The sequence below is a fragment of the Pinus tabuliformis genome, chromosome 9 (assembly GCF_031772625.1).
Source record: "Pinus tabuliformis cultivar Carrire ecotype Pingquan chromosome 9, CPIR1, whole genome shotgun sequence".
NCBI classification, from domain to species: domain Eukaryota; kingdom Viridiplantae; phylum Streptophyta; class Pinopsida; order Pinales; family Pinaceae; genus Pinus; species Pinus tabuliformis.
This window is the reverse complement of record NC_142307.1, coordinates 1568822355-1568835873: the sequence shown is the minus strand read 5'-3', so window position 1 is coordinate 1568835873 and position 13519 is coordinate 1568822355. Positions and strand designations below refer to the sequence as shown.

The following is a 13519-nucleotide window of genomic DNA, read 5'->3' as shown; positions in this document are numbered from 1 at the left end:
GTTTGGTCTTCTCTGCATGCTCTGCTAGTGCGGAAGACTTGGTTCTCCTATGCCTAAGATCAGCTGCGTGCTCACTAATTCTTTTATTAATGGAGTGCCCAGTCTCACCAATATAGAGAGTCCCACAGAAACAAAGAATAATATAAACCCCTTCATGTCTTTAGGGTCAATAGGATCCTTAACTGATCGGAGAGATTTACGAGACTTAAGATTAAAAAAAATAACACTAAAAAAACATAATTATTAAATAATTTTTTTTTTTGTTTTTTTTAATTATAAATTTGAACTTTCATACTGGGTTGATCAAAAGTTAAAATGAATCTTATCGCTGGTTACCTCCTAAAAACAATACAATTAATCACTTACAACGTCACGGAAGTGTCAACCTCTTCTGACTGGATAACATTACGATTAGTTACCTCCCAGTACAACTAATCACTTACGACCTCACGTAACGTAAGTCACTTTCCTGAACTTTCTTCTGCATCACTTGTGTTATTCTGTGACATGCAAACGCTTGGCCTGCCACTTCACCATGCCTTCCTTCAAACCCCAACACCACCATTATCACCGCTTCAAAGCCCAACACCACCATTATCACCGCTTCTGTTCACACCCAAAATCCTCTTGTCATACCCCAAACCTCATCCTATTCACAAAATTACAGCACTTGCTGGGTTTTCTCGGGAACTCAAATCAAATTCTCGAGCAAATACAAACATAAGAGACCACGACCTCGCTCAAATCTTGGTGAAGCGACTGGCCCGAAATTTATCAGACAGACACCTATTGCAGGCGGGGGAGAGAATCCTGGTGGCCGTTTCAGGTGGGCAGGACTCCATATGCCTTCTGTGGATGCTCTCTCAGTTGCAGCAAAGCTGGGAATGGAAGTTGGGTGTGGTTCACTGCGACCATCAATGGAATCCTCAATCATCAGCAGCACAGGCTTCGCACGTTGCCCAAGTCGCCAGGGAAATGGGCCACGATTTCTATCAGAGCTTGCCCACCATGGACGCCTTCGGCGAAACCAGAGCTCGGGCATGGAGGTATGGGGTTTTTCATAGGATTGCATTACGCCATGGTTATGACGTTGTTATCACTGCACACACTGCAAGTGACAGAGTAGAGACTTTGCTTCACAATTTATTCCGAGGGACTGGGCTCCAGGGCATGCAGTCCCTTACTTGGACTAGGGAGTTGCGGGTTCGAATTCCATCCCACAAACCCTATAAAAAAGTGAGGTTAGTGAGGCCTCTGCTTGATACAACTAGGACTGAGCTTAGAAAACTCTGTGAAACCCTGCAGCTTCCACTGTGGCCTGATCCCTCTAATTTTAGCCTTGAGATAAACAGAAACCGCATTCGCCATGAACTGCTGCCATACCTTAGGGAAAATTTTGGAAGTGGGATTGATAGGAATCTTGCTAGGTGGGTAGAAATTCTTCATGGAGAGGAATCATTCTTGCATTCTCTGTGCGAGAACATAAGGTCCAAGGCCGAGAAGTCGATGGATCATGGTGTGATGAAGCTCGATGTTTCCATTGTAGAGTCTCTGCCCTTGGCGCTTCAGCGACGGGTGCTCAAGCAGTTTATTGAGTCGCATACTGGGAAAAGCGCGTGCTTCGATACAATCGAGAGGTTGCGACTTGCCTATGGACAGACTAGTAATGGCAACAAGAATGTTAGGGTGTCTATGCGAGGTGGTTTTGAGGTGCATTTGCGAGAGAAGATGATGCTTCTTATTAAAAAAGGTGTCCCAAATCCTCAGTGAGGTACTAAAAGGTTATGATAGTAACAGCAAGTTTTATGGTAGTTAACATTTTTATATTGAATTTCGATGGGTTTAATGGCTAAGTTGAGAATTCAGGAGACACAGGTCTCGATTCTGCTATTGCTGCAGAGCATAACAAGGGCAGCTATCATTTGGATCTTGTGCTCAGAAGGCGGTAGTGATGATCCAGCCAGCCCTAGATGCTGTTGTATTCTGGTGCTTGGGTGCCTACTTCAACTCTGTTCACCATGAATTTGATGGCTTTGAAAAATATGACTTTGTTTCTATCATACTGCACTTTACTCTTCAGTATGGAAAGTATCGCATTTATTTGATCTTATGTCTTATGGGCAAGCATGGATCGTTCGTGTATTCTTGAATTATAAATTTCTACGGATGCAAAAACTTGTGAACCGTGATAGAGGACAAAAATGAAATATCTATTGAAACAAAAATAGCAAGATGATCTTCAACCCACTGGTACTCCAACCTGTATCTTCATTCAAGGCTTACAATCTATGTCACAAGGTTCGTCGAACTTTAACCTTGAGGTTCGAATTTTGGCGAACCTTAAAAAAAATTTGAGGTTCGGGCGAACCTAGAACCTCATAGCCATTGACCAAGTCCATAGACCAAAACTTGTAACTTCCTGTCGCAACTCAAGCTTGTAATTTATCCTTACAGTTTCCATGTCTGTGATAGCATTTTTGATGTTTACTGATGTTGATTTCTTACTATTTTATCGTATAATTCATTTCAAATTAATATATATAGACGAACCTAATGACGAACCTCATCAAAACATTCGAACACAATCCGAACCTAATCATTGTCGAATCCAAACTCGAACCCGAACCATGTGACATTGCTTACAATGAATCTGCAAAGAGCAGAACCACTCTCGAGTCTTATTCAATAGAACCACTTCGTATGAAAATGCTTTTGTCCAATCTGGACACAAAATTTAAGACCAAACGACCTTTCCTCTTTTCCAGATGTTTTGGATGTAAATCCATCTTTTTGGACAATTTTGTCATAACAGGTGTGAGGAGAGAATAAGTAAAGAGTACAAAAGGCACAAGATTTTAATAAGAAAGAGCACTAGAATTTACAATAAGAATGCTCATTTCTTCACCATTCACACTCATAAAGTTCATGCATCATCAGTAATAAGAAGATATAATTTTTCGGGTCGACAATAATGATTCCAGCTGACATTTATATGTTTCTGTAGCATCCAGCCTTATACGTTTTTTGTAGAAGCTGGCGTGTTTTACAAGCAAGATCCTTTCCTCTTTAGAAATAGATAATCAATCAAGGAAAAGAAAACTAGACATAAAAAAGGTTTCATTCTCTCTGTTAGGAAATCCTGTCAAATCCCTGCAATTTGTGGGGCAATATTTTTCTGTCAAGAAGAATTCTGCTATTTTCTTTGTTGCTTGGAACTGGGATTCTCATTCCCAAACTTTTGTTGATTGGAAACTGGGTGTCTCCCCATAGTGCTTTTTCTGTCAATTGGAACTGGTACTTTTCCCTGTGCATTTATTTTGCAAAGGGTGTACTCAGTGGCACCTAGGAAGCTTGATCAAAATGCTGATAGACCAACTTAACACTACTCTGTTGGTGAATCCTACGAGGAGTTTTCTCAGGGATCTGAACATTAGTTTCTTAGGATTGTAAAATCATTAAAATTTCAATAATTCATCTTTTAAGGCTTTAAAAGCCTTATGTTAAATTTACCTTCTAGAACTGTTGCAAAAGACTCCCAATGCACCTCAAACACAAACACAATTGCTGCTTAGAATAATCTCCAGGAAATGCAAATGCCTGTCAGAATAATCTTCGGGTTCCAGATCTGTATTTCTCTGTAAGTTGGGCTTCCAAGTGTTCGAATTTAATCTAACAGAGATAGCATTGAGATTTATAATTTATAAAGTTAACATAAAATATGCAAAATTTTTACCCATTTCTCGTTAACCCCCATAGTGTATATACATACTCTATGACATATAACAGTTGCTTCCTTACAATGATAGCTAGGTCAAAGCCAAAATATTCCATCTTCTGAGCAAGAACACATGCTCGCATTTGTAATAGCAGAAGATTCTTCATGGATAATCGCTGGAGAAAAACTATTCCTTATGTTATCTCCCTAACGTGCACATTTTGTGGTAAACACTAAATCACAAATGTGACCTTTTAGAGGATCTCAAGAGTGCTTCCCACTATCACCATAGCAGTATTCTTCTCACTTCAGACTGGCTTTCCTTCAGCACAAGTGGTATCCCTAAGATAGCATTGCTAAAGTTTATATGAATGGAATCTTAAGGTGAAATGAAGCATTTAACTTTAGCATATCAGAATTTTGGACCAAGATCAGTGTCAGATCCATTGGGCAAGTGGAGCCAAAGGTAAACTATTAAGGGGAACAACCCGTGTCACCGCATTCGCCAATATTCAAGGTAAAAATTCAAAATTCGCCGAATTTTAAGGAGAGCCAAATTATTTCGGCACAAATTCGTTTTTAACTTTGACTTTGATTTTAACGATTAATTATAACTTTGACTTTGATTTAATTCGTTTTTAATGATATGATTTGATTGTGAAATATATCTTTTTAATGATATGATTTTGATTGTAAAATATATGTTTAATCATGTTTTTGTCCGAAGAAATATCTGGGCTAGATCCATCCGAAGGGATCACATCCCACTAGCTTATTAGCAGGGCTTAACCCCAAGGGCATCGAGGAGAATTGACCCCATGACCTCCCATCAGCGTGATGGTTTAGTGATGGGAACTCGACTAATTGAACTAACCCTCAGGGCTTATATGCGTAATCATGTTAGTATGCTATTTTGAAGTTTTTATTTCTATCATGCTTTGGGTTACACATTTTTTTATTTTTATTTGCATTTATTATATATATATATTAAAATTTAAATTTTCTTAGTATGCTGAATTTAATGCCGAATTTTATTCCAAAAATTCTCACTTGTCGAATTTTTATCGAACTTCAAGTTTATCGAACTCAAATTCGAGACAACAATTATGTACTTCTTTTGAATAAGATTATCAGGGATTGAAACTGGGATAAACAAGCTACAAACAACCCTATCTTGCTGCCCACAAAATGCAGAAGTTAACTCGAAGGAATTCTTAATGAGGAAAACCTGTAAAACATGTGTGAAGGTGTGCTTACGAATGGGCAATGTGAATACGGAAGCAAACTCAAATTAAGATGAATGATACAACATGACATTACTTTTCATGGACATAAAGACACATAAAAGGGGAATAAACAACAATTAAAATCTTCTTAATAAAGGAACAATATTTAATAATTTAGTTTTAAGGTCATGGCCAAGCTAAACACCAAATTGGTGTATAACACCTCCTTGTTTGTGGGACAAGGCCCCCTTGTTTGCACATCTATTTGACCGCTAAAGTCTACATAGGTGTATCTATATTTCAGCATTTAATACGCATTTGATACAAGTGATCTCCAAAATTAGTCTTTAACAGTTTTAGTTAAAACACACATGCCATAACAGTAGACACTTCTATCTTTCCATTACCTTCAAGATATTCAAAAAAGCTCCAGAAAAATATCTCCAAATCCAACCATCCCAAAAATGGAGAGAGCAAATCCTTATATAATTTGACCTCAATTTCTTCTTACAATAAAATATTATTATTGGTGGAATCTAGATCCACTTTGGAGAGAGCAAATCCTTATATAATTTGACCTCAATTTCTTCTTACAATAAAATATTATTATTGGTGGAATCTAGATCCACTTTATTCTCCAAAGAAAATACTAAAATGATTAAAACATTACAAAAGAGGTCAATCAAAACCAAAAGGCCCTAAAAAATGAGGCTATGTAATTGATAGTGTCACATGTCTTCATCCTTAGGCAACACGCATGCAAGCCTCTGCAAAGTGCCATTTGTCCTCTTCTCCTTTGGATTCTGGAATGCTCCTCAATAATCACATCCAATAACCACCTCCAATAAAATATTAATAAGTGCTATTAATAAGTGCTAAGTTAAAGGAGATAGAGCACTCTTCAAGAGAATGAGTTATTATTTCTAAAGATTGTGAAAATGCCAAGTGTCAATCACCTATACAGAGGGTGCTCTCCAAGGAAACCTGTTAACCTACAAATAATGTAAAATAATCCTTGGATTTGGTGCTAATCAGTGCCTTCTTAAATCAGTGAAGTTGCATGCCATTTACAATGATAACGCTGATTTTGATACTCTTATCCACCCAATGTGCTAATGATACACTCATTATTATAGCATTTTGCATCAAGCTTTGTACATCAGTGAAGTTGCATGCCATTTACAATGATAACGCTGATTTTGATACTCTTATCCACCCAATGTGCTAATGATACACTCATTATTATAGCATTTTGCATCAAGCTTTGTACATGGCAATGATAAGGCCGTCTACAAAAGCTCCCTCAAGCTTTGTCAACATAGGTATCATTTCACTTATAAATCTGCTACAGGAGCCCTGTTCAGCCCATTGTAAATTTGCTACAGGGACAGTGCCATGGTCATTCACAAGATGATACTTTTGGCAACACCTTTTATTATATACAAATATGCCTTATTTTATGGGATATGTATAGTTTGTATGGCTAACGACATCAAGACGATCCTCAAAAAGGGTTCCTTTAGGACCCTCCTTTTGTCTTAAACAAAATATTGGTGACAAGACCCATTATACCCCTTTGCAACCCATTCTATTATGGGTTGTAAGGCACTATTAGCATCATCTTGATCCCTACTTCCCTGCAAAAAGTGTCAATTTTTTTCGAGGTATACCCTCCTCCGTTATCTGATTACAACACTTCAATTTTCTTATTACAACACTTCAATTTTCTTATGTGTTTGATTTTATACAAGAGCTTTACTTCCTAAAGACCTCATCCTTGGTCTTCATTATTTGAATCCAGGTCTTTCGAGAGAAATCATCAATAAATTAAACATAATAAATGTTACCTTCTAATGATGCTAAAGTCATGGGTCCACATACATTTGGATGCATCAAGTCAAGAATCTCTCCGTTGAATTTTTTTACAATAGTGCACAGTAGAATCTGATCTTCTAACTTTGATAATTACTTCCAATGATTTATCAATTTAACTTATCACATACCACATGTATCATTAAGCAATTATACTTAGAAAATCTTCAACATTAATACTAGTAGGATCAATAAGAGACAACCAAACACAACAGAGACAACAACAACAAATTTACTCTGGGAAAATCCACTTCGGGAAAAACCCAACAACTTTTCTTTTTAGGAGAATTAATTCTTCAAAAGTATCACTCGAAATCTTTCTAGAAATCTGTACCCAAATCAAATTCAAGTTACTAGTCAAATCTGGTCAAAATGTCGATCAAAATCCTCAAAAGGCACGATAGTCAACTCTGGTAAAAGGGGCTGAAATTTCAACCTGAGGTTAGCTGGTCAAAGGGCCAAAATTCAGCCTGAGGTCAGATCGGCCCTATGATCTTGTAGCCTGTGGTCAACTGCAATCAAAATCCAAAATTCCTGTGGTCAAAATAGTCTTCCTTCCACGGTCAAACTTGTCCAAAGATTCGGTCAAACAACAGCCAGAAAAACTCAGTCAAACAGTGGCAAAACAGACTCGGTCAATGCAGGTCAATATTCGACTTCTATACTTGGTCAACCTCAGAAATCCTCCTCCTTAACTCGCATGTGTGAACAGAAGAATGGATGATGTTGAGTGATCTGAATTGTCCAAATGTTGGATGTCGAATTGATATTTATAGTGGTCTAAACACACCTAAGGTGGGTTTTGACCATGGGTCTTACCCATTCATATGGTGGGGTTGACTTGTCTTTTGGGGCCTACATGAAGGCCAGAAATAATGATTTTAATTTTTATTTTGTACAATTTTCTTTGACCAATTCATTGGCCAATTTAGGAGGCCTATTTGGCATGTGGGAATACCTCCTAATGCTACAAAAAATCAACACTCTCTTCACATATGCTCACTACTTGGAAAAACACTCTTGTGTTGGGAATCGCAATTGCCGTTAGACGAAAACCTGCAGGTTTTAGTCAACGATCGCATCGCCAGAGATAAGGATCCACAAGAGGCGGTTAGTCCATGTCACAAAACACACAGGGAGCATTGGTTTATCCAATGTCCAACAATATCCCCCCCAACGCGAGCCGGGTGTGTATCGAACTCGTGACCTACGCTCTAATACCACTTGTTGGGAATCACGATTGCCGTTAGACCAAAACCTGCAGGTTTTAGTCAACGATTGCATCGCTAGAGATAAGGATCCACAAGAGGTGGTTAGTCCATGTCACGAAACACACAAGGAGCGTTGATTTATCCAATGTCCAACATCTTGGCATGCTCGTCAAGGGCACAAACCTTGCTCACTCTTGTCTCTTCAATCTTTAAGTCTAGCAATCCTTATCCCTTGTTCTTCAAGAGAGGCAATGCTTGATGGTGCAAGTGATTCCACCTCTTGTGCCAAAGCTTGCACAAGTTGTCATTGTCATGCACTAGGGCTCTCACTAGATCCACAAGTAACGTGTACATACCACCCTCTTGAACAACTTTGCCCAAAACTTATTTAGGATCTAGGGATCTACTTTGGATTATAACTTGCTGATCATCAAACTCAGGGACATGTCCTAGGTTTGTCATAGTAGAAATTAAAAGTAGATTCCTAGTTGAACTAGTAACATATAAGACACCACTAAACTCAACAACATCACCTGAAGGCATCTAGAATGAGATGAATCCACTTTTGCTATTGGATACATGACATCATCATCGAGCTCCACTCGTATGCCTGAAAAAGCTTCTTGTTGAAGGGCATATGTTTGGATGCTCCACTGTCCACGTGCTATCCAACACGACATAGATTTGATAGTATTGATTGGAGATTTTTGCTAGTTGACATTTTGAGCCCACAACATGAAGTTCTTCTTTAGGACCTTAGATCTTTGAGTGTTGAAGATATTTCACTTCTTTTCATAATAAATATGACCCATCCATTATTTAATGGGCTGACCTTCTAACCAACTTGTCTATCCAAAAATTATAAATGCAATGGGGACTCCTTTAATAGTGGAAATACCATAAGTGAAGAAGATGGCACACGAACCTTGCCTTTTTATTTGCGATGAAAGGCATGAGACCATGGAGAAGATTATTTCTAGCTAAACAAGAGCGCTCTTGCACCTTACCTTTTATTTGTGATAGATGAAAGGCCTGAGACCATGGTGAACGTTATTTGAATTTCTAGCTTGGAAAAAAGTTCATCCACTTGAGGTTTGTACACTCTTGGCAAATTGCTGCTGTTGTTTCTTGTTGTTCCCCTTCTTCCGAGGACATTGAGAAGCATAGTTGCTAAACTTCTGGCCCTTGAAATTGTTGATATTACTTAAAGTCTTTCTTACCCTAATTCAAGGAACTTAATTCCTTGCCCTTTCCTCTATGGCTCTTCATGTGCTCTCAATTCTTACTTTCCTTCTTCATTCTGTTGATAAGGGCTAGATTTTTGTCTTCCTCCACTATACATGTGATTATCTCCCATAATTTTTCAAGGGTGGGAAGCTTATCTCAAGCACGGATACCTCAAAGAAAAGGTTGCCAAGAGGATGAAAGCCCATTCAAAGCTATGGATATTAACTCTTCACTCTTGACCTCTTCTCCAACTGTTGCAGGTTGATCACGGGATTTGATAATCTCGATCAAATAACTAGCTACATTATCTGTTCTGATATAGAATGACTAGGGCATCAAATATATCCTTATCAGTCTTCTTTTCTGTGATATAAGGGATCAAGTGATTTTTCACTGAGTCAAGGATGACATGCTTTGCATTGGTCATCTTCTTGTCATATTCCAGTGAACAATAGCAACATCAGTAAGAGGTGCCGCTTTCTTGTCCACAAGATGCCAAAGCTCACGTTCCTCCAAAAGCATCTGCGACTGACACTTCCAAGGAAAAAAGTTGGAACAGCCTTCCAATTGGTCTTCATGTTCGAGACGAAAGGTAGCTATACTGTTGCTCTTGAATACACTACTAGACAAAACAAATCAGTGGCCTAAAACAACCCATCACAGGTCCACATCACGTTTTTCAACCATGGAGATTGGGTGTCCGTCCACATCACATTTTTCAACCATGGAGATTGGGTGTCCCACTATTGAAACTTTTTGACAACTTCCTATCCCATGTAGAAGCCCTAATATGCATACAAAATTCCTAGAAGGTTTAAAAAACGTGCTATGATACCATGTAAAATTTTAGAACATGGTAAATAGACCTGCAAACTAAAACCCCTATAAAGCTGGAAAAGTAATAAACCTTTAAACCTGCTAGTTTTGGAGATCTGTAAACACATAAGCTCACTGAAAAAATTAACGAATTACAAAAATATGCAGTGCAAAAATCACATTTGTTTCTTTATAACTGTAAAAGAGAACCACATACACTCTCCCGCTAGAAACTAAAATGAATAATGATAGAGACTCGAGCTCTCTTTATAGAAAAGGAAGCGAGGGTTGTACAATAAAAATGATGTAACCCTAAGCACCTAGGTTAGACTGCTCATCTTGCTCGTAGAAATGCCTACATTGATCTCCTAGAGAACTTTGACAAGATTGAATTAGAGTACACATGCACCTCGTCTTCACCCTCTCCTTGTGACCTATCTCTATAAAATTGGGAATCCGCCTATCTAGTGCTCTTTTCCTAAAACTAGAAAAGTTACTCATAAATAGAAAAGCAACTCAAAAATAGACTTGAAGTTAAGCCACTAGGTTTAAAACAACTAAAGTAAGAAAGCGAGTGTTGTTTTGATTTCGTGACAACCGTTACAACCAGAAAAATTTGATCTCCTAGAGAACTTTGTTTTGATTTCGTGACAACCGTTACAACCAGAAAAATTTGATCTCCTAGAGAACTTTCCCTAGATTGAAGTAGGCTATACATGCACGGTTGCACCTCGTCTTCACCCTCTCCTTGTGACCTATCTCTATAAAATTGGGAATCCACCTATCTAGTGTTCTTTTCCTAAAACTAAAAAAGTTACTCATAAATAGAAAAGCAACTCAAAAATAGACTAGAAGTTAAGCCGCTAAGTTTAAAACAACTAAAGTAAGAAAGCAAGTGTTGTTTTGATTTCGTGACAACCGTTACAACCAGAAAAAATTGTTGATGGTGCTTTGCGTGCACCCTTTTTCTACCTGTAACTGATGTCCCTGCTAAAGCTCTTTTGCGGTCCACACTTAAGGCATCTCTTCTAATGTGCACAAGGACTATTTTGACTACTTTTCTGGTGTACCACTGCTGCTGGAGAGAATAGCGCCTATGGAACATGTAATCTAACACTGGAAACCTTAGTTTCATAGCCCTCAGGGCAATGCCACTAGCCAAAATTCTCCAGTTTAGCTGCTAAAAAAGAAAATCTAGAAATCTAGTTCTGTATCCCTTATGGCGATGCCATTAGCCAACAATCTCTTGATAAGTGGCCTAAATTTAGAAACTCTAGTTTTGTAGTGTTCAGGGAAATGCCACTAGCCAAAAATCTTTGATCAGTTGCCGGAAAAATCAGATTTGGGAACCCTACTTGTTAACCTCAAAATTTGCTTTGAGCAACCGGAGGGTTAAGATCCAGCGAGATTTCTTGAAGCTGGTTCCGTTACAGGTGTGTCCAGACATTCGTAGTGATTAGAGCTTATTCTAGACTCTAGAGTAGTTTCACCCGATCCCAAGAAACTACTATTTTTAGCATTTTGCTTTTTTCCATAGGCTAGAGTTCCGAGGCCCACATGTCAAAGATGTTTACATATTCTTGGTCGTTGCTAGCTCACGATGCAAATGAGCCTATTTTAAGGGACATGCAAGCAGTTTCACGATACTGCTATTTTTAGCAGCATGCTTTTCAGGGTTTGCATTATCGTTTTTCAGCGCGTATTTTGGATCATTGTAAAAAGGTGAGTCTAATGAGCTTGCTTTCATTGACATGCAAGATGTTTGCTATTTTTAACAGTATCTAATTTATGTTTGCTATATTTTTAACAGTATTTAACGAGTTACCTTCATTTTCATTATTTCTTGCTTTTTTGAGTTAGATTGCTTTTTGAGCATGTCTATATTTAACGGTTTCTCTTTTATTAGCGGTTTCTCGTTGTGGCAGGTGTAGGTTGTGATGTCATGGTTCTGAGTATGTAGTGCTGGAGTGGTTCCAGGATCCCAGTGGGTGAAGAATGAGTCAAGAGCAGTGTTAAGCAGGTGGATTGTTCTCTCAGTGTGACTGGCAGTTTGTTGGATGGTTTCCAATTCACATGAGATTCTAATTTCTTAATCCAAAATCCTAATTTGAATTGCTACTTTTGTGGTCATTCTTGTCATCTTTGACTTTCCAAAACCTTAATCCACCTTACCATCTTTGTGAACTCCAAACCTTACTTTGATTTTCTATTCTTAGCCAAGAAAGTCAAACTGACCCATGCTATTTTTTTCAAGTTGCATACTAATTCGACCTCTCTTTTCCTGTTTAGTTAAACGCATAATTGACTTCATCCCTTTGGCAGGTTGGATTTCCTACAACCTTCTGCTGTCCAGGTTTAGCATCCAGGGGAATTTGCGTCTTCGAAGATAGATTTGTGGGGTTATTGTGGGGTTGTATGTGATGCAACTTGTCCATCTGAATGATCATCTGACTTCCAAACAATATAGTGATTGCATATCTGGTTGTCAGCACATTTACTATAGCATTTTCAGCATGCGACTAGGTGTTTAAATCAACCACACAGCATTTGGTGGATGTATTTTAATGAACAGACTTGGAGATAGTTATCCCACAAAGAATTAAAGCTTACTGGAATATTATGTTCTATAATTCACACAGCATTTGGTGGATGTATTTTAATGAACAGACTTGGAGATAGTTATCCCACAAAGAATTAAAGCGTACTGGAATATTATGTTCTATAATTTCCTCAGCTGCTATATTCAGTCAGAGTTTGCTATGCATTCGGAGAAGCAGGGTTTGGTTTGTTGAGAAATCATGATACTTGTAGATTAGTGTAGATTTCTCTTAACTTGATAATTACTTGTGAATGTTTGTTGGTTTCTTATTAAATTTATATTCTTTTTGTCAAGCAATTACTAAAATGTACAAAACATGAAGATCACATGAGACAAAACACAAAATTAGGCTCCAAGCCAAGGAGGAAACCAATGTTTCACGACTCATACTCGTATAAGACTCGTCTGGGTATTGACTCAGCGACCCATATAAGACTCGGGAACAATCTGTATAAGACTTGTATAAGACTCTGCCTCCATTTTCTTCCCTCCATTTACCCTTTACCTCTACATGATCTCCAAAAAAAAGAAAAGAAAATCGAATTTTGAGGGTCTCCATGGGTCTTATGCGGTCATATGTGGTTCTTCATAGTTCAATGTGGGTTTTGGCGGGTATGGGTAAAAACTGCAAGTTTTATGTGAGTGACCCATCTCGCTATAAAACCCGTCAAGACCCACGGGTATTCGCGGGTCTTATAAGAGTTGTGCTACACTATAAAAACCCACAAGGGAGAACCCAAGAAAATCCTTTTCTTATAGAATTAGATCAAAGTGAGATATCCAAGACCCAACACTATCACAAAGACTCAAGTCAACCCTCCAATCCACTCCAACAAGTCATAGTCAATTGAAG

General features: G+C 38.2%; 1 protein-coding gene across 3 annotated transcripts; it reads left to right on the top strand.

Annotated features, from left to right (window-relative positions):
* Positions 1 to 435: 435 nt before the first annotated feature.
* On the top strand, positions 436 to 12831 carry LOC149154628 (tRNA(Ile)-lysidine synthase, chloroplastic-like). 3 transcript variants are annotated; one of them, XR_016262760.1, is made up of 4 exons: positions 436 to 1771; positions 1900 to 1994; positions 11993 to 12087; positions 12390 to 12831. XR_016262760.1 is itself a non-coding variant. In XM_089440273.1 (2 exons), the coding sequence occupies exon 1, from the start codon at positions 508 to 510 to the stop codon at positions 1768 to 1770; it is 1263 nt and encodes a 420-aa protein (XP_089296399.1). In that variant the 5' UTR covers positions 436 to 507; the 3' UTR covers position 1771; positions 1900 to 2110. The 3 variants fall into 3 exon arrangements, 1 of the variants encoding a protein (XP_089296399.1); XR_016262759.1 differs by having other exon boundaries at positions 436 to 1994; XM_089440273.1 differs by lacking the exons at positions 11993 to 12087; positions 12390 to 12831 and having other exon boundaries at positions 1900 to 2110.
* The last annotated feature ends 688 nt before the right edge of the window (positions 12832 to 13519 follow it).